The sequence below is a fragment of the Plutella xylostella genome, chromosome 5, assembly GCF_932276165.1.
Source record: "Plutella xylostella chromosome 5, ilPluXylo3.1, whole genome shotgun sequence".
NCBI lineage: Eukaryota > Metazoa > Arthropoda > Insecta > Lepidoptera > Plutellidae > Plutella > Plutella xylostella.
The window spans coordinates 12,530,925-12,551,970 of record NC_063985.1 but is presented as its reverse complement, the minus strand read 5'-3'; the positions used below and the strand labels follow the sequence as shown (position 1 = coordinate 12,551,970).

Genomic DNA, 21,046 nt, shown 5'->3' with positions numbered 1-21,046 from the left:
CCAAAATACATTCGTATAGTGCCACAATCTTATCTGTTCCGTTGGCGACGTCGCTGAGATCGAATCCAGTGATGCCATCGATTAAATTTTGCCTATTTCTGGTTTAAACGACAATGCATTTCTGCTATTACCTATTGTTATAATTAGGTACATTCATAAGCATAGATAAATCAAAATATAGGGTTCATAGTAAATGAAAGTGGATATAATATATCAAACGACATTTGTTGTATGGAAAATTTGTCCACGGCGAACAGAAATAAAATTAGTTCTGATTATGTTCTGCTTCTGATATAGGAGATTAAATCTAGATTACAATGGTATAGATAATATATGTGGGTCGTGGGAATAACGAGATAGATAGACTTAAAAAAAACTATTAATTAAGTATTATTTTTGAACACTTTATTTTACATTTTCTAAAGTAACAAGAAACAAGAGCATACAATTAAAAGAAATTCAGACAGTGTGCAAAGGCTAATTCATCATCATCATCATCATCATCTCGACCCATCACGTCCCCACTGCTGGGGCACGGGTCTCCTTCCAAAGGCTAATTGCCAAAAAGCTATTTCTTTCAGCCAACTCTTGATAGGTTGGGAAAACAATGACATGTCATAAATCATCATTATTTCGTCTAAAATCGCTGCAGGTGCGCGAAATTCTTCTTGGTATATTGCCTAAGATTTAAAGTATCATGTCACGTCCTCACACCTGTAATCAAAGAAAAATAAAGATTTATACTTTTCATCACGAGTATCACGAACCATCCTGTCCCCACTGCTGGGGCACGGGCCTCTCGGGAAAATATTTCATAAAATTACATGTGAGTATATGGGTAAAATTATTCGTCATATTTGGCAACACTAACCTGTAGCCGCTGCAACTCGATCTTCCAATTTTTCAAACGGAATTAAAAGCGCCTGAATACGTTATTCTTCCTATATAAAAGCCAACATATATAGTACTACTTTTCTTGCATCACATTACAGCGCTTTTGGCAGTATTTCACCCAGAAAATCACAAAACAAATTAAATAACGTAGCGTCAGCTTCTTCGCAGAAATTGACAACTCAAATAACGCACAGAGTATGAAATGACGTTTGACAATGACGTCTCGTTGTTGCACATCTTGACCACCGGAACAGATAAGATTGTGGCACTGTACCTACATTGCAATCGAATTATTCGAATAATAGGTGACTTTGAGACCATCGACACCTATTCGCGACATGATAGATTAGAAGTGATGTCTCATGAATTACCTAAAATTTTGGTCACCAAAAATAGAAAGAGATGGAGGGCTCCGTGCTGACTATCTCTGTCGGCTCGTTTTTTTGGTGCAGTGCGCATTCCTGTTGTATTATTAATTCCATGCATGCGCATTATTAATATGGGAGAACTGTACCTATTTCATTTTATTCCGGTTACTTAACTAATAAGTAGTTACTTGAATCATGACTCGAGTCCACTACTCTTGTCGAATAGGTATTTCTGATGATGACTCGTTTAATGATGATGTATGGGAGTATGGGGTAGTTATAGGTCTGGTATCTAAGAGGTAGGTAGGAACAAAGGTGACTTGAGTCACAAAACAATTTTTGAGAACATCAATAATATTATTTATTATCAGATCAATCAATCACTTACAAACATAAATTACCTATCTACAGAATCGTAAATTTAGGTACTTATGGCATAATATACAAATCCCCCTTACTGAATCCTCAAATTCCCCATCCATACCAGCCTCTCAGCACCTATAGTCCCTGCCCTCAGTGGGCTGTCCGCGGAACTGCCGGATCCAGCGGCGGATGTTCTTCTTGTGGCAGTCGCGCGCCATCTTGACGGGCTCCGTGTCGGCGTCGTTCCGCGGCATGAGGTCTAGGTGGTGCGCCGCGTTGATGATCACCACGGCTTTTACGGAGTCGCTGATGCTGTTGAGGATGCCGCCTGGAACAGGGTTTAGGTGTAAGGAGGGAGATTGTACTGTTTTAGCTTCTGATGATCTAGAGCTGAAGGCTAAAAATAGCAGTGTCTGAGGTAGTTCGTTACTATTTAAGTAGTAGTAGTAGTTACCTACCTACTTATTGTCGCTTATCCCACTACACTGGCTAATCCTTTCACCATGATGACCAAACCCTAGTCTAGCTCAAATACTTAAGTACATCTTAAGTAGGTACACGAAAAGAATGAAATACTGGCTGATGGTTTTTTACATAAGTATTAACTAGTTGCTATAATTACATTATTGATCTATCTTTACCTCCAGCCCAAGGGTCCAAAAGCCCGTTACTGAACACAATATTGGAAGCGGCCTGCAGCCTGTCGCCTCCATACTCGATCCTGGCCGCCTCGGGATGCGGGTAGACGCCGTACTTCTTGTGGCAGTCTTCAGAGAAGGAGGTGAAGTTCCACGGAGACGGCTCGAACATGTCGTACTCGCCGGTCGTGCACATCGGCATCACCATCTCTGTGCACGCCTGGAAGAGAGGTAGGAAGTTTTAGGGACTAGAATTACATAAATGTATCTTGGAAGTTTATTCAAAGACTTAAAATAATGTCATGGACCTCACTTGATAATCCCAGCCTGCAGCGTCCAAGTTTCCGTAATCTCCTCCGCTCTGATAATCCATGCATTTGCTTTTGTGGTCGTAGTTTGTGTACATGTCAAGGACTTTGCCGATGGCCTGGGAAAGTAAACAGTGCATAAATTTTATATGAATGGTCAAGACCAGGTTGTCACTGACCCATAGATCAGATATATTGTCTGTAGTTTTCAACCAGAACTTTTTATAACCAACAACAGTGTAGAATGAGTGTAGAACCAAACTTGTGACACAAATATATTTTATGGTGGTACAAGATTCGGCAGTGCAATGATACGTAAAACCACTAATGCTAACAAATTCCCTAAAACCCTTACCGTCAACAGTTCCTTCCCCTTAAGCGGCTCAGCCAGATACTGGCAGGCGACGCGCACGGGCTGCGCGGGCAGCGGCCGCAGGAAGTCGCTGGGGAACGGATAGTTCACCATGGCCGTGGTCTCGTACACGAACTGCACGAACCCGACTAGGGTGTCCACGTCGGAGGCGTTCTTGATGGGGTGGCACAGGTTCCATTCTTTTTCCAGCCACGCGGTTTCGTTGGCGGACTTGGTGAAGTTTCTGTAGGGAAGCCATTACTATAGGTTATTTAAGTAACTACTTAGGAGTTGTGCCATGAAGCAGAAAGTTACGGTTTGTATAGGTACTTTATTTATTAAGGGAGATAGATAATGATAACTTATTTCAACCTAAATACTGGTACCTAGGAGAAAAGACATTGAAAGAGTCCCCACATTTTCGGTAATACACCTTGAATATCCTGAGCTCACCTTATAGTAGGCCAGCCAAGCCTGATATTCGCGACACAGTTCGCATTGGCAATATTGTAGCTGGAGGTGACGATGCGGTGGTAGGCCTCGCACGGGGCCATGCCCGGGAACATGTGCACGGGGGCTGATGCCGCGATGGCGCCCGCCACCACGTGAGGGTATTTTATGCGGAAGTACGCTGACAGCATGCCGCCGTATGAGCCTGGAGGATGAACAGGGGTCTTGGTTAAAGGAGGAATAAGTTGAGAGAAGCTATGGAGCTGTTAATGTTCTTCTGCATTTATAATCTCAAAGGGTTCCCTAGGACGCCATGATATCCATAAAGCTCTTCTGCGGCAATGGTGTCAAAATTGGGTCACGTTCAGCTCCGGACTTCACCCTATCTCTGATACTTTAGTTTGTCTAGGGGCAACCTACTTACTCCTTTATTTCAGTATTTCACTGTATTCCTCTCCTCTCCTTACCTCCAAAAGCAATGACCGGGTACTGCGGCTTGATCTGGTCTCCCTGCAAGTAGTTGACGAGGTCGGCGTAGTCGGCCAGCGCCTGCGCGGAGGTCAGGTAGCCGATGTGCTCCCGGTCCAGAGACTTGTTGCCGAATGGCATTGATGAGCCGTAGTATCTGAGGGAGACAGGATATTGAGGGTTGAAGTGTTGGTGTTGGCAGCAGCGTTTTTGGGGATTATGATGCGGATTGATTAGAACTGTTTGTAGGAGGGTTTTTAGAATTTGAGTGAGTTAACGTAGCCTGCTGATGATGACTAGTATAGTCATTTTGGGTTCCTCAATCCTTCCGGGTCTGAAAAAAAGACTCGCTCAGTTTAGTAGAAGTTCCTATTGTCCTGATTTACCGACTTTGCCTTTCAAAAAATCTTCAGTTCTTAAGTTCTTTTGTGCTCACCTGTGCTCTGCAAACACCAGTTTTGCGTTGAACTCTCTGGCGATGTCCCACATGAAGCCTGTGTGTTGGGTGAACACCTCGATCTGCCCCTGAAACACATCAACATGAATACATGAGGGTAAGCTAATTTATACGTAGATAGGTACTTACCTACATAATAAGAATAAAGGCTAGATGCACCTCGAAAAATGACAATAGGTACTAGGTACGTAAGTACCTATGTAAGTACCGATTGTTTTTGTTATGTAATAAAATAACAAAGACTCATAATTTTAATAAGTATCTTATCTTGTTACCTACTTGCCTAAGCAATTGTAAGTAAGTACCTAACTAATGGACGAAATATAATACCAATGCCCATAGTGTACGGAACACCGTACATGGTTAAGTAAATACCTATCTAATTATTTCTGCAACATCATCAGTTCGCGCGTCAACTTACTTATTATTATAATTTACTTTAGTTCACGTTTGTATCGGAATCACGGTTGACGCGTACTCATTATCATTTAGCTATAATCTATCATTAGCATAGTCTTTCGGAAAATAAATATTTCTCTTATATTAACATCCTCTTATTAATTATCATCCTAAATATCAATCAGTTGGAAACCCCAACATCTTATGGTCCTTCGAGCCTTCGGAATTGGCGGGATCACTTCGCGAGTGTTAAACAGATAATCATTGAAAAACTGTGACTGTGTCGTAAAAGTGGTCCGGTAACCGCAGTGGAAAACATCCACTCTCCGTACTTATCAGTGTAGCAAATCAGCTAAAGTAGTGACTGGAGTAGCATAACAGCTACAGTGAGTTCCTGGTGAATTAACAGTGGTCTGGCATATCAGTCGGACCCCGCCTGGCATAGCAGCCGGGCATCTCCGGGTACATCAGTCGAGCATCTCCTGGCATATCAGTCGGGCACCTCCTGGCATATCAGTCGGGCACCTCCTGGCGTATCAGTCGGGCACCTCCTGGCATATCAGTCGGGCATCTCCTGGCATATCAGCCGCGAGCAGGAGCGAACAGCAGCGCTTCACGCTTGTCAGCAAAGCGTAGAGCAAGTATCAACGATTAACGGCAGCAGCAGCCGAGTGACCCTACCACCGCAGCAGCAGCAGATCAAAGTAAGATCTTTCCATTATCTTATTCACTATCAACTCCGAGCATCATGGAGCAGGTAGAGGCACTTTTCGAAAATCAAGTTCAGATTTTAGAGGCTATTAAAAATCAATTGAGAAATTTTAAGAAAGACACGATAGATCGTAAGTCTCTTGATTCGTGTCAGAGACGGTTAGAAACTTTAGAAAAATACTGGATAGAGTTCCAAAACAATGATCAGAAGTTAAGGCAATATGAAATAGGTGAGCACGAGTATTTTGCGCAAGATTATTTAAATAACGCGGAGAAGATGTATAACGATGTCAAGGAGTATATTCAGTCTTTTATCAGAGCTAATTATACTAAACCATCATCCCCCCTACAAAAACCTAAGTTTCAATGGCCCCAAGTACCTGTATCAACTGAAATGGGTGCCATACCGAAGACCCCGTCGAATCAGCAATCGACATCCGGGAACCTGGAGTATTTACTTCGTAAACAGCGTAGTAACTTTAAGGCTTTCGCCCACACTTTATCAACTATTAATCTTGACGCAATCTCGGAAAAATGGGAGTTTGACGATATACTAAAAAACTTACAAGCTAGATGGTCGACTATCGATTCTTTACATTGGGAGATCGATAGCGAATCGCTAGAAAGAAATGCTGAATATGAAGAGTCATTTATAAAGTATGAGCATAGGTATCAAACTATCAAAAAGGCCCTTAATACTAAAATGTGGTCCGTCTCTCACAGAGATAAATCAACACCGCAAATGGACATTCCGTTCTTCAGTGGTGATTATCGGAGCTGGATATCTTTTAAGGATTTGTTCGTCGAGGCGATTCATAACAATAGGTCGTTATCAGATGCACAGAAAATGCAATTTCTTAAAAGCAAACTCAGAGGTGAAGCAGAAAAGTTGGTCCAGCATCTTAATATCAGTGCAGCCAATTATGACACCTGTTGGGAAATATTAACCCATAGGTATCACAATATCAAATTAATCTTCTCCAATCACGCAAGTACACTTATGAATTTATCAGGCGTGCAGCAGCAGTCAGCAACTCAAATTAAGAAAATTCATGACACTACCAAGGAGAGTCTGTATGCTATCAATAACCTAGGTATCGATACATCGACCTGGGACCCGCTGATAGTCCACATTGTTTCCCAAAAACTGGACGCCGAGACGCTACAGGATTACGTGGAATCAGTATCAGATCCGCGAGCCATACCATCACTGAAAGAGTTCTTACAGTTCTTGGAAAATAAATTTACATCATTGGAATCATCGAGGCGTAAGTTAGAGACACCAAAATCATCTCAACAGCATGAAGTGCCAAAAAATTCCAAAAATAATAACTTTTACAAATCATTCAGCAGCAGTAAAAAACCATTAAATTCAAACAAAACCAGCAATTTCGAAAATAGAACAGGATGCAGACTATGCAATAAAAAACATTTATTAATTCAATGCAACCAATTTTTAAAACTGCAAAGCAAGGAAAAATTGAATGTAGTGCAAAAATTCAACTATTGTGTAAATTGTTTATATGACCACCATGGAAATGCTTGCGTATCAGAATCGCGTTGTCGCCAGTGTGGCGGATTTCATAATACGTGGTTGCACGAGGCATTTAGTAGGTCAGAGCAAAATAACAGAAATCAATCAAGCAACGTAGCTATGAATAATGAGCGAGACGTGGTCGAGGTCCTGCTGGCTACAGCCCTTATCAAGGTTCAAGCGGCAAATGGATCTTATCAGCAGATGCGCGCCCTAATAGATCAAGGGTCGCAGACATCCCTCATTACTGAAAACGCGGCACAGCAGTTGGGAATAAACCGCCAGCGTTGTAATGGAGTCATCTTCGGCGTCGGTGTTAAGGAAAACGCATGCAAAGGAATGATTAATATAACATGTCTGTCGAATCATAGTGATTATCAATTCACTACAGATGTTTTTATTATGAGAAGCCTCATTAATAAACTACCGAATCAGTCCTTCCCGAAACCTTCTTGGTCATTCCTGGAAAATATACAATTATCAGACCCAGACTTCAATAGCAGTCGTCCGGTAGACCTACTCCTAGGCGCTGACGTGTATTCGTCAATTATCATGAACGGCATTATCAGGGAAAACCAAGCACTTCCCATCGCCCAACAAACACGCTTAGGATGGATTTTGTGTGGACGTGTAAAATCATACCATTGTAACGTCGTTATCAACAATCTGGATGAGATCAAGAGATTTTGGACAACAGAGGATACTGGTGAAGAGCCAAGCATGAGCAAGGAGGACTACGACTGCGTACAGTTCTACAAAGAGACTACCACTCGACGAGAAGACGGCAGATACGTGGTCCGACTACCACTAAAAAGTGACGCAAATGAATTATTAGGAGACTCCAGAAGCAAAGCTGTAGCTCAATTTAGACAGCTAGAACGCAAGTTCCACCAGCAACCGGAATTAGCGCGAGATTATCAAGCTTTTTTAAAGGAATACGAAGAATTAGGCCACATGCATCTCGTATCAGCAGAGTCATCAAGCATGCAGTCATCAAGATTCTTCTTTCCTCATCACTGTGTAAAACGAGCTGAATCCACCACGACTTCTTTACGGGTAGTTTTCAACGGATCATCACGTTCCTCATCAGGACACAGCTTAAATGACGTCATGTATACCGGTCCTAATCTACAAAAGGATTTATTTGACCTGATTCTGAAATGGCGAATACATCAATTTGCATTTACAGCAGACATCGAAAAGATGTACAGGCAGATATTAGTTCATCCTGATGATCAACAGTATCAAATGATCATCTGGCGAGATTCACCTAACCAGCCACTACAGGAGTACCAACTAGGAACAGTGACATATGGCTGCTGCAGCAGCCCGTTCATAGCAATGATGACGCTACAACATTTAGCAAACGAGGAGTCGTCGAATTATTCCACTGATGCTGTAAGGGACGTCATGGAATGCTTCTATATGGACGATTACTTAAGTGGAAGCGATAGTATTGAATCAGCTAGAAAATTGCAATCAGAGGTCATATCAATGTTAAAATCAGCCGGTTTGAACTTAAGGAAGTGGTCATCAAACAAACCAGAGCTCCTGGAAGGAATGTCGACAGTCGGTAATCAGCAACAGACTTTCGACTTTAAACATCAAGAGTCCACAAAAACATTGGGATTACGGTGGTTTCCAGCCACTGATAATTTTGGATTCAAGTTCAACATCGAGCAGACAAAAACTGAATCAACCAAACGTCAATTACTATCCAGCATATCGAAATTATTTGACCCACAAGGGTATACAACCCCCGTGTCAACTAAATTAAAACTATTATTTCAGAAGACGTGTCTGTTAGAAAAGCTAAAATGGGACGATAAGTTACCGCAAGAAATTGAGAAGGAGTTCATCGATATCAAAAAGGATATAGAATACATAAACAATACACGTATCCCCCGATGGCTAGGGACAAATCAGTCCAAAGAAATCCAACTACATGGATTCTGTGATGCATCGACAAAGGCTTATGCGAGCGTCATATATTGCAGAATCAGCGATGAAAAAGCAGACGGAGGGACCTCAATTGTCCTCGTAGCAGCAAAGTCACGATTAGCGTCACCGGCAAAAGATTTATCGTTACCACGATTGGAATTAAGCGGCGCTTACTTACTCGCCCTACTGACCCAAAGAGTATTAGCATGCCTTCTCCCTCTAAAGGTTACAGTATTCGCGTGGTGTGACTCAACAGCAGTATTAGGATGGCTGCAAGGAGATCCTAAAAGATGGAAGGCGTTTGTCGCCAATCGGGTATTAAAAACCACAGAAATCATCCCCGCAGAAAGCTGGCATTACGTCAAATCAGGCGAAAATCCAGCAGACTGTGCAAGCCGAGGCATATCAGCCGAAGCATTAATACAGCACCCCCTTTGGTGGACAGGACCGTCGTTTTTAAAAACATTTGATGAAAAATCTATTAATAAAACACAAACAGTCTTCGTTACCGACCAAGAGGTTAAAGGTTTATTATTATTATTATTATTATTATTATTATTAAAAGGTCTCAGATTACCGAAGCATCAAACGTCAGCGCAGCGACAGTCAGCAATGCGACGCCCAGACAGAGTGGCGACATAATCAGTGCCATTCTGAATCAAAACAGTAATTGGACACGAGCAGTTCGAGTACTAGCATGGGTAATGAGAATGGCGCCTGGTTTGAAAGGTAAACAAACTTTCCTTACGGTCGGAGAGTTGCGAAGAGCTAAACACATGATTATCAAGCATATTCAAGGGTTAGTGTTCGAAAAAGATATCAGTAAATTAAGACAGAAAAAACCACTAGATAAAGGGAGTAGACTATTATCATTAAAACCTTTTCTAGACGAAAATGGGTTGCTACGAGTCAACAGCAGACTCAAAAATGCAAATATCAATCAAGATACAATATATCCGATTATCATCCCTCATGATCATCATTTAGAGGATCTCATCATTGATCGCACACACAAAATGACGTTTCATGGCGGACCACGTTTGACCCTTGCCTGGATACGTAAGGAATATTGGATCATAGGAGGAAATAGATCAGTGAAGAAGAGATTACGCATGTGCGTCAATTGTAGGAGACAAAATCCATCAAAACACACACAAATCATGGGTAACCTACCGGAATCAAGAGTTAACCCAACCCGTCCTTTCTACCACACCGGAGTCGACTATACGGGATTTATTGAGATAAAGGCTAACAAGGGCAGAGGTATCAAAACGTCCAAAGGATACGTTGCTGTATTTGTGTGCATGGTCACAAAAGCGTATCATTTTGAGGTCGTATCAGATCTGACGTCATCAGCAACCATAGCCGCAATTCGCCGCTTCTCCGCGAGACGAGGTGTCCCAACAAATCTGTACAGCGACTGCGGAAGTAATTTTTGTGGAAGCAACAATATACTGGAAAGGGAGATGATTAATCTAATTATCAATCAGCCCGAATTTCAATCAGAGATCAGTATGATGGATATCAAGTGGCATTTTAACGCCCCGTCATGGCCTAGTGCCGGAGGATTATGGGAGGGAGCTGTAAAGCGACTCAAGTATCATATGAAACGAGTCATAGGCGAACAAAAATTGACGTATGAAGAGTTATCCACAATTACAGCACAATTAGAAGCCTGTCTAAACACCCGACCCCTCTGCACACTAACTGAAAGTCCAGACGACCTCGACTACCTAACACCGTCGCATTTCTTATCAAGTGGACCGGTAGCTACCATCATTGAAACAGAGCGAGATCAACGCACAAGGTGGCAACTGAGCCAAAAGATCTTCCAGGACATATGGAAGAGATGGAAGTCAGAATATTTAACTGAACTGTCAACTAGAAGCAAATGGCATAAAGCACAGCCCAATTTTAAGTTGAATGACATAGTATTAATTCATGACGCCAATCTACCAGCAGGAAAATGGGCTTTAGGTAAAGTCATCGACATTCATCCTGGTACAGATGGATTTGTCCTAGTCGTCAGTTTAAAAACAAAGAATGGTATACTGAAAAGACCGATCAGTAAAATATCACTTCTGCCAACCTCTTATCCATCGGAGACAGCATCGTCTACCAAGCAAGACGAACTCCCGACCGAGGAACAGACAGCCAAAACATCAGAAAGAAGAAAAACTAGAAAAGTTGGCTCGGTAAACTTCATTACCCTGGCTCTGACGTTCCTTGCCATGATGGTGCCAAGTGCGCATTGCAACAATAGCAACTTATACAATATATCAAGATTTGATACAAATAAAAGTATTTATTTCGACCCATTATCAAGTATGCGTTTAATTCAAGATAACTGGAAACTTATCGTATACTACAACCTAGAACCATATTATCAAAGCACCATGTTATGTAAGAAATATATCAATCATTTAGAAAACCTTTGCTCATCAATGAAAGAAATCAAACAGTGTGAAGTAGTCATTTTACAGCTACACCACAGCTACACTGAATTGGAATACTACCATAATATGATGCTTGGAGAGCAGTTTGTCCCAGGCGAGACCACGGCCGCGGAGAGGACTCATCAACGGCGTGGGCTCCATCGCCAATAGCCTATTTGGAGTCTTAGATGATCAGTTCGCTCAACAATATAGAAAGGACATTCAGCTATTAAGAGAAAATCAAGATCACCTCGGAGCACTTTGGCGAAATCAGACGTCAGTTGTGGAAGCAGAATACAACCTACTAAAGCGAGTAGAAGTGTCCATGGAGAAACAATATAAAACATTTAATCAACATCTCATACAATACGAGCAAACGTCTAACACTTTACAGAAGGGACTACAAAGAGAAATGAACCTTAATGAGTTTACAATATCATCTATAATTGCAAATAATCTCCTACATAACTTGAAAAACATACAGAATAGTTTGATCGACACTGTAACCGATGCCTACCATGGCAAGTTTGATATTCATCTGATAACGCCTAATCAATTAAGGGAAGAACTGAGCACTGTATCAAGCCAGTTATCAAAGGAATTGACACTTCCTATTACTAATCTTCAAACAGAATTACCTAAAATCTATCACCTTTTAAGAGTTAAAGGACGAGTAACAAAGGATTACTTAATATTTGAAATAATCATTCCACTTGTAAGCAGAGACGACTACTTCATATATCAAATGATAAGCATACCTCAACAAATCGGAAAAAGCATGATCAGCGTAACTCCCATAGCAGACCATCTAGCGGTGAATATTCATAGAGATACATACCTACCCATGTCAATAAATGACTTACAGCAGTGCATCGAATATGACTACAATGTTAGATTGTGCGAACCAAAAACTCCTATTTATCAGAAGAAAATGGACTCTAACTTATGTGTCAAGGATAGCAAATCTAATCAATGTTATTATGAAAGAGAAGGATGTACAAACAGATGGCAAAAGTTGAATGAACTAAATGCTTACATGTATTTTTGCTGCAACAGCTGTAGTTTCAAGTTCATGTGCGATTATCAAGTTACCGTAGAGCGTGCCGTCAAGGCCGGCATTATCAAGCTGTCCCATGGCTGCGTCATCAAGGGCGATGAGTTCATTGTCCATTCCCACAAAGAGCCCGTCAGCAAAAGTCACGTTCAAGCAGACTTGGTTACAAAAACGATTCCGTCTATGAATAATATCATAAATTTGACCATCCCCGTAAACAAATTAGAGGACGATTTTGAAGCTGACAATACATCCCTGAAACGCATCGGAGAGCAAATACAGCAGTTAAAGGCAGCAGGATCATCAGTAGCTGAGATGTCATACCACGACGTCCACCATTACATATCAATCTACATGGTAGTGAGCTGTTGCGTGGCGGCAGGAGCAGCCTTCGCGTGGCGGCGCTGGCGGCGAGGACGACACACGGCGCGCCTCGCGCCCTGGGCCCCCGCGCCCGCGCCCGCGCCCCCGGCGCGCACCCCCGTGCACCTGGCAGGTGCCGGGGCGACGTCAGAGTGTAGAGTGAATGTGTGTTATGAACATGATAGAGCCTCGAGCTCGCAGTGTATCAGTGGTAGTGATAATCAGTGCGGGAGTGAAGGGCAATATTCGAAATTTAATATAATTGAGCCGTCAGGCGCAAGTGGAAAGCAAAGTGCTAACGGACGTAACAAAACGCGGTTTAATTTTAACGATATCATCATACATTCGTAGCATTTAAGAATATTGTTTATCATCTTGTTAGTAGTTTAGTATCATCTCATCATTTTCGTTTAATTGAGTTTTTATCAAAAATCTGTTAGTTTCTCATTCAGTGCGGGAGTATGTACGGAACACCGTACATGGTTAAGTAAATACCTATCTAATTATTTCTGCAACATCATCAGTACTGTAGTTTCAAGTTCATGTGCGATTATCAAGTTACCGTAGAGCGTGCCGTCAAGGCCGGCATTATCAAGCTGTCCCATGGCTGCGTCATCAAGGGCGATGAGTTCATTGTCCATTCACACAAAGAGCCCGTCAGCAAAATTCACGTTCAAGCAGACTTGGTTACAAAAACGATTCCGTCTATGAATAATATCATAAATTTGACCATCCCCGTAAACAAATTAGAGGACGATTTTGAAGCTGACAATACATCCCTGAAACGCATCGGAGAGCAAATACAGCAGTTAAAAGCAGTAGGATCATCAGTAGCTGAGATGTCATACCACGACGTCCACCATTACATATCAATCTACATGGTAGTGGGCTGTTGTATGGTGGCTGGAGCAGCCTTCGCGTGGCGGCGCTGGCGGCGAGCACGACACACGGCGCGCCTCGCGCCCCGGGCCCCCGCGCCCGCGCCCGCGCCCCCGGCGTGCACCCCCGTGCACCTGGCAGGTGCCGGGGCGACGTCAGAGTGTAGAGTGAATGTGTGTTATGAACATGATAGAGCCTCGAGCTCGCAGTGTATCAGTGGTAGTGATAATCAGTGCGGGAGTGAAGGGCAATATTCGAAATTTAATATAATTGAGCCGTCAGGCGCAAGTGGAAAGCAAAGTGCTAACGGACGTAACAAAACGCGGTTTAATTTTAACGATATCATCATACATTCGTAGCATTTAAGAATATTGTTTATCATCTTGTTAGTAGTTTAGTATCATCTCCTCATTTTCGTTTAATTGAGTTTTTATCAAAAATCTGTTAGTTTCCTCATTCAGTGCGGGAGTATGTACGGAACACCGTACATGGTTAAGTAAATACCTATCTAATTATTTCTGCAACATCATCAGTTCGCGCGTCAACTTACTTATTATTATAATTTACTTTAGTTCACGTTTGTATCGGAATCACGGTTGACGCGTACTCATTATCATTTAGCTATAATCTATCATTAGCATAGTCTTTCGGTAAATAAATATTTCTCTTCTTTAAACATCATCTTATCAATTATCATCCTCTCTATCAATCAGTTGGAAACCCCAACACATAGTTAGCAGTTAATTGATACGTAAACAAGAGAACCTAGTTAATTACTTCAAAGTTTTAAAACTGACGGAGTTGGATAAAAATGTTGAAGCTACGTCGTTATAATGTGTGCAAAAGTCTGATTTAAACAAAATGTTAGCTTTGTTATGATTATACCTACCTGACCATGGTGAAGCTTTCAAGAGGTTATTTTACTCGGTGGGTTACTTTGGTGAATGGGGGTTGAGTTCACCACCGCTCAACCGACCATTGAACATTTAGCACAGTAGGCATAGCGGGTACCTACCTTCCTAGGTAACCTAACTAGTAACGAAACATGTACTTACCTCATTGCCGGTGTAAAAGAAGATCGGCCCATTCCCGCTGTCCCAGTAGGTGTCATTCACCAGGTACTTTATCTTGAAGGTCTCAGTCCTCTGAAAGCTGAAGTGGTCGAGCGGCACTTCGAACCATTTCGTCTCAAACGTGTACTCAGCATGAACTAGTGCTAGAGAGCAGAATAACGTCAATAGTTTGTGCCGTAACATTATTGTTGTTTACTGAAGAACGTTAGTCTCGCCCGGCGATTGGGCGATAATGAGATTGACAAGTTTGTGAGTCGCCGGGCGGATCGTTTATGTGCATACATGTGATGTTTGCACGGTACAGTCGCGGCCAACCTCTGTTTGTTTGGTTATACACAGATTCAGATTCAATCTAGTAGGTGACCGCTATAAAAAAAAATGTAAGTAGGTATTAAATCTTCGATCCTAACATGACAGCTTCGAAGATCCTACACTTTTGGTGGTAATGATGATGATCCTATCTAACCACTCTGGCATCAATCACAGCATATTTTGCCCTAAATGTTGACCATTGGTTGTGTGGGATGTGAAGGTGTGGTGTGGTACAAGTCTTCCATTGGAGTATAGTTGTTGGTTAGTGTACCTAATCTTATAGCAAATGGTGGTGGCTTTATCTTAAGTAGCTGGTGAGTGGTATATCCCATTCTTTCTTCGGGGGCATCCGCCACGCCTTCTTAGGTAGCCTAAGAAGCCTAAGGTACTTATAACCAAGCAACCAACCAACAGCAACGCAAGCGCAGACGAATCATATCATTACTAGATAATCGGCAATCCCAAGTGCTATGGGGTGGGTTGGATCAATTTATCTTGGGTGGCACAAAACTACAGCTATTTTTGTATAGCGTAGAGTTACCTAGTACGTGTGGAGTGAGAATGAAATGGGTACAATCATAATCTAACAAAAACATTGTTGTGATCTTAACACTCTGTAGTAGTCGAGTGTACCGTTTATCTGAGTTCGCTTGACCCGGGTGCTTGCTCGTCATGGCAGGATGTTCCAGTTATATTCAGTAGCTTTGTTTACTTCAGCGACAATGGATAAAATACCAAAAAAATACAACAATTTATTGCTGTGAAATTATATAAAATGATGTGATAGGTAAAGGGCTCTCTATTTACTGGAGGGGATTGAATGTGCTATGATGTTGGAATTTTAGATAGGTAAACATGAACAATTTTTGTTTAGCATTGTACAACGTTGTCGTGGACATTTGGAAACCCTATAGCTAGGTAATCTAGGTATAGTCTAGCTAGGACCTAGTTAATTCTTTAGATTCGGAATTTCGGAATAGTTCGGAATATCTGTAGCTTATGATAATGTAGTAGGTAGGTACTATAGCGGCATAAATCACCAAAGCTATGTAACTACCTATTAGAATGACTTAGTGATAAGCTCTAACTAGTGTTTCTTTTTTCTGTGATAAGCATTCAGTTATAAGGGAATAATAAAATGTGCCGTTATTAACAGTAGTAATTAATGATTTATTTAAAATTTTACTATTTTTTATGATAACATAATCGCATAGAATATAAATAACTAAATATTTGGGTAACTAAGTACTTACCTAAATAATTATTTTACAAACAGTCTTGGTGAAGAGTTTCTACCACCACTTGTCGCATCAAACCCAACTTACACAACACATAGTTACATTTACAAGAACTCATTGTTCACTCTCCGTGGAGGTATTGTGTGTGGAGGTCCACCAGTCGAGTCACCTCCACACGCGGCACGAGTTGTCCTTGGAGGCGGTGATGATGGCGTCGCCGGCGTACGAGAACGCGCACGAGAATATCTCCCCCTCGTGGCCAGACAGCACCTGCGGACGTTAGCAGATATTCATTGGTTCACAGGTTCATCAGTATCTCCAGTACAAACTGTAGATACTGATAGCGCCCTCTACTGAACACGCAGGGCCTAAAGAGCGCCTCAAAACCAAAAATTAATATGAAAACATCCGTCAGCTACTAAGATCATCATCATCTGGCAATGATTGCCCACTGCTGGGTCTGCTGAACATAGAACTCTCTCAAGGAGCGCCACAGTGCTATGTTCTCGTATCGGCCTGCCTCATCCAGCCATCAGCACCGGCTAAATATCAAAGCAGAGTGTCCCACGCTATGATTATTTAGCCCAAAACATAACATCAAATAACATAAAATTACTTACCTGAATACAGTTCCACGTGGCCGTGTTCCAGATGCGGGCGCTCCGGTCGGCGGAGGCCGTCAGCAGGCTGCCCCCCGCCGGGCTGAAGCACACCTTGGAACAGACACATAGAGGGTGTTTCTAATGTGGTATCATCATCAACATCTACTTCAGACACATAGGCCTGTCTGAAGGAGCACCAAAACAGGCTGTCTTTTGGCCTTCCTCATCCAGTCAATACAGCTATCCTGTGGACGTGGGTTCCGCGAGCTGATGCCTGTGTCATGCTATGCTTGTGCATATTTGGGGTATAGTTAACCGATAGGGACTAAGTCCAAAGGTACCTATGTATCTACACTAAAATTAACAAAATGTCTTGGTAACACCTAGAGACACCTATACTAATTATAACAACAGTAAATAAACCAACCGATCGATCAAATCATAAAACCCGGCAGAAAGTCCACACATCCTCACCTTGGAAACCTCATCCCTGTGCCCCGTCATCACAGCCAGCTCCTTGAAGTCGGTCTTGACGTCGTAGACGCGCGCCGAGCGGTCGCTGGACGCCGTCGCCAGCCGCGCGCCCGCCCAGTCGAAGCTGATGTCCAGCACCTGAGGACACCACTATTGCATGAGGAAAATGTATAGTTATTGCTATCACTTTCGTAGGCGTAACGTCGGGCCGATGAACTATAAAAAAGGTAAAGTAGCTGAATGAGGAAAACCGAGGACAGAGTGCCTTCCTTGGAGTGTTTTTGTGGATGATAATTATTTTAGTTAACGTACTGATGAAGATGATGATGATAATATTACTTTTGAAGTGCAATTTCGAATTACATATCAACGTACCGTATAAATCCGTTGCACCCTGGGCAATCAGTGACCGACAAACTGACTGGCTAGCCTTTCACTACACGCTAAAAGAAGAACCGCTTTGTCTATACCTCATCAGTATGCCCAGACACAGTAGCCAAACAGGCTCGTTCCCTCGCGTCCCACAGCTTGGCGCTGCGGTCCAGCGAGGAGGAGCCCACGAGGCGGCTGTCCCAGCTCAGCTGCACGTTCGAGATCTCACCCTCGTGGCCCATTAGCACGCACACGCGACTGGGGGAGGGAAATGAGGTTTGGGGATACAGAGGAGGGCACAAAAGAAGACGTTACAATCGTCTGTACGGAAGGCTATGAGGGCGAGCATAGAATAGGTAAATTTTCCATTGAGGACAGTAAATCGACTGTTCTATACTTAAAGTAGTAAAAGTAACGATAGTTTATTTATTTCAATGGAAGAAATTCAGGCGAACTACAGTTTACTCAGTCAGTCTGTGAAAGTGGACGTGGACGTGATGACAACAGCGCCTTACCAGAGTTGAATAACTAATCTCTCTTGTTTGAAACGTAGCTAAACTATAAAAAAGAGGCGTATTTTGAGAACTTACTCTTTGACTCTGGTGTCCCACATGGATACCGTACCATCGAAGGAGCCGGTGATGATTCTGGAACCTTCGTTGGGATCAAACTGAAGGGCTATCACTTCTGCCGTGTGGCCGACGTATGTGTGGATCTCTGCGCCTGAGTAAACAATTTATTAAATAATCACATCCATGGTGGATGTAGGGAAAATCTATGCTACTTCAAAACAATATCCCATGCGTGATTGTTTGTTCAGGCAGGCTTCAGTAGGTTCTGAGTTTTAATTCAGGTCAAGAGAATATTGCCCCACACTTTACACACACTAACCTGGAATAATGAAACCTGAGAGGGATAACGTTACTTTGACCCAAACTTCACCATACTGAATCATTACTTTACAAACTTTACATCCAAGTTCCTCCTCACCAGTATCAGCATCATACAGCTTAGCCGTGCTATCCATGGAAGCCGTGGCCACGTGATCTCCTCGAGGGCTGAACTGCGCCGCCACCACCTCGGCCCGGTGCCCCCAAAGCGCGCTGAGACACTCGCCGGTGAGGGGGTCCCAGACTCGTGCCGACTTGTCGAACGAGCCGGTCACTACGCGGTTGCTGAGGAAGAGGATGTGGTTAGCTGTGGTAGAAAAGGAGAAGGAAAGGGTTCTTTTGTGGGGTCATGAAGAAGGCAACATTTCTGAGTTCGGCTGGATAGCGCAGTGGCTAGTGAGTCTGGTTGTAGGGTCGAAGGTCTCACAGGTTTTTTTAAATAATCAATAGTATATTCCCAGCCGAGACCAATATTTGACTTCTTGCCTGAGGTGCTAAACGTCTGTCTTGTGACTCTTGTGTAATATATCCAATCCTCCTGCCAAAGTGGATGTAATAGCAATAACGGAGGTCCATAAATGTCCTGCAGTAGACGTTTTACGGGATTATGTGTTATACAGGTTATACTTCTTGTAAGTAAGTACCCTCGATTATCAGTCAGTTTAAAGCAATAATCACCACACTGGGAAGTTGAAGCCGACAGAATACACGACGTTCTGATGCCCGGTGAGGGTGGTGACGTCACGACCGCGCTCCACGTCCCACACCTTGCACGTGCGGTCGTAGCTGCCCGAGAGACACCTGCAGATGTGTGGAAATGGACGTCAGCATCAACAGGCTACTTTAAGGACTACCTAGAAACTAGAGAATTTAGGTTTTGGACCTCTGTTGGCAATGAAGTTGAAAATGGGCACTACCGTTTTCTTCGGTGGGTGAGCGGTGTACAAAGTGTGGAATGCTGAAAGCATTTTCTACCATTCAACCAACTATTAATGATGATGAGATAAGACTTACCTGCTTCCAGTCTTGTCAAATGCGACGTTGGTAAGCGGAAGGACGTGAGTTTGGAGTGTTTTGTAGATGTAGAACCTTTTGCCGCTTGGACCTTACACACAAAATAAAGCTCGTTAAAACTCTACCGTCAGTTATTCTGATTCCGGCCCTTACCACACTATTTTAGGTAGCTACACCTAGATACCTAGTGATGACATGGAATATTATCACATAATTAGATTTGAATGAGCTAGTTATTATTTTCGCTAAAGCGGCTGTTCTTTTTAGGGATGTCTTATGGTTATGTGGTCTGTTACCAATTGCACTCCACCGGCTTATACCTTCATGTTCAGTCCTCTTCTGCAGCATGAGCAAGCACTGGCGCAGTTGGGGGTCCACCTCGGCCGTCAGCAGCGGCTCCCGGGCGACCAGCTCCGTCGCCAGCGCCGGGATGTCCGTGCTGGAAGAATGCACCATTGAATTATAATGTACTAATGACTATCGTACTAGAACTAGAACATAAATCGCGAACAAAATTTGTGTTCCACGTGAAGCAGTACGGGGCGTTCGACCAAGTCGTAGAGTCCATATTGCCAAGTGGCAACAAAGCATAGCGGTATCGTTTCTATACGTAAGTAATATTAGATCAATGGGATGCACGGAATATTATGGAGACATTGGGAAGTTTGGATCAAAGAAGATGGGTGTGGTTGACTGGTACAGTCGCACTGCAGCTTCAAAATGGATGGATGGTTTGGGGTGAGTTGATGTTCTTACTTTCTTAGCAGTATGTTTCATCACCAATCTTAAATTAATCTTAATCTTAATCTTAAATCAGATATACTTAATTTTAAAAAATGATAAAAAATCAGCACAACATAATCATCAACATTGGTAATCTTTGTTATTTTTATCACAATCTTGCTATCTCTCACCTGGAGTCCAGCTCCAGAAGGTCTATCTCCTTGGTCTTGGAGACTCCCTTCTGAATATACTCCAGCACAAGCCCTGGGGGGTGGTAGCGCAGGTGGAACTTCTCCAGCCTCATGGTCCTAACTCCTAATGGCTCCTGAAAGTCCTACGTGCAGTCCTAATGGTGACCAGAAGTTCTAGGTACTGGGCCTGATGGTATCGTGTCTAGGTGATTGGATTCAATCGATGCATTTTAAACTTTTAAGCAGTGCTTGCGGGGAGGGTTAAAAACACAACATGTTGTCAGAATTTTGTCAATATTATTGTTGTTTCTATGGTGACGGGTGTGGGAGGGTTTCAGAATGATAACTCGGAGGGTTGTTGTTGTAGGTCGAATAATGGGGTCACTGTGCAAGCTACTCTGAACTTTAGCACCATTGAACAACGCGGACTCGGGTGCACCTTGCATATCATTGCATTTGGTACTTATCATCTAAGCTGATGGAACTTTAGAAAGCGATGCAAGTGACTAAACCCATTAGATCCATTGGTATTGGAGGTTGGAG

The 21,046-nt window shown here is 42.7% G+C and overlaps 2 protein-coding genes across 2 annotated transcripts; both read right to left on the bottom strand.

Moving 5' to 3' along the window:
* Positions 1–1,728: 1,728 nt before the first annotated feature.
* Positions 1,729–14,972, bottom strand: LOC105393958 (lysosomal Pro-X carboxypeptidase). Its single transcript, XM_048633394.1, has 8 exons — positions 14,670–14,972; positions 4,278–4,366; positions 3,841–3,998; positions 3,377–3,578; positions 2,927–3,167; positions 2,577–2,690; positions 2,267–2,483; positions 1,729–1,953 (listed from the first exon to the last, which is right to left on the bottom strand). Exons 1-8 carry the CDS (start codon positions 14,868–14,870, stop codon positions 1,754–1,756), a joined length of 1,422 nt encoding a protein of 473 aa, XP_048489351.1. The 5' UTR covers positions 14,871–14,972; the 3' UTR covers positions 1,729–1,753.
* Positions 14,973–16,271: 1,299 nt separating this feature from the next.
* On the bottom strand, positions 16,272–20,736 carry LOC105382215 (dynein assembly factor with WDR repeat domains 1). The gene is made up of 10 exons (XM_048633398.1): positions 20,504–20,736; positions 19,910–20,028; positions 19,590–19,680; positions 19,254–19,376; positions 18,676–18,860; positions 18,276–18,408; positions 17,784–17,943; positions 17,314–17,451; positions 16,858–16,950; positions 16,272–16,507 (listed from the first exon to the last, which is right to left on the bottom strand). Exons 1-10 carry the CDS (start codon positions 20,614–20,616, stop codon positions 16,403–16,405), a joined length of 1,260 nt encoding a protein of 419 aa, XP_048489355.1. The 5' UTR covers positions 20,617–20,736; the 3' UTR covers positions 16,272–16,402.
* Positions 20,737–21,046: the final 310 nt, after the last annotated feature.

Excerpts from the sequence above, each read along its gene's own strand:
- LOC105393958 (XM_048633394.1), bottom strand. The coding sequence starts at position 14,870 with ATGTTACGGCACAAACTATTGACGTTATTCTGCTCTCTAGCACTAGTT. Across the intron at positions 3,999-4,277 it reads CTGGTGTTTGCAGAGCACAG|ATACTACGGCTCATCAATGC; the intron begins GTGAGCACAAAA and ends TGTCTCCCTCAG. Across the intron at positions 1,954-2,266 it reads TTTGGACCCTTGGGCTGGAG|GCGGCATCCTCAACAGCATC; the intron begins GTAAAGATAGAT and ends ACCCTGTTCCAG.
- LOC105382215 (XM_048633398.1), bottom strand. The coding sequence starts at position 20,616 with ATGAGGCTGGAGAAGTTCCACCTGCGCTACCACCCCCCAGGGCTTGTG. Across the intron at positions 19,681-19,909 it reads GAAGAGGACTGAACATGAAG|GTCCAAGCGGCAAAAGGTTC; the intron begins GTATAAGCCGGT and ends TTTGTGTGTAAG. Across the intron at positions 17,452-17,783 it reads TGTCTGGGCATACTGATGAG|GTGCTGGACATCAGCTTCGA; the intron begins GTATAGACAAAG and ends TGGTGTCCTCAG.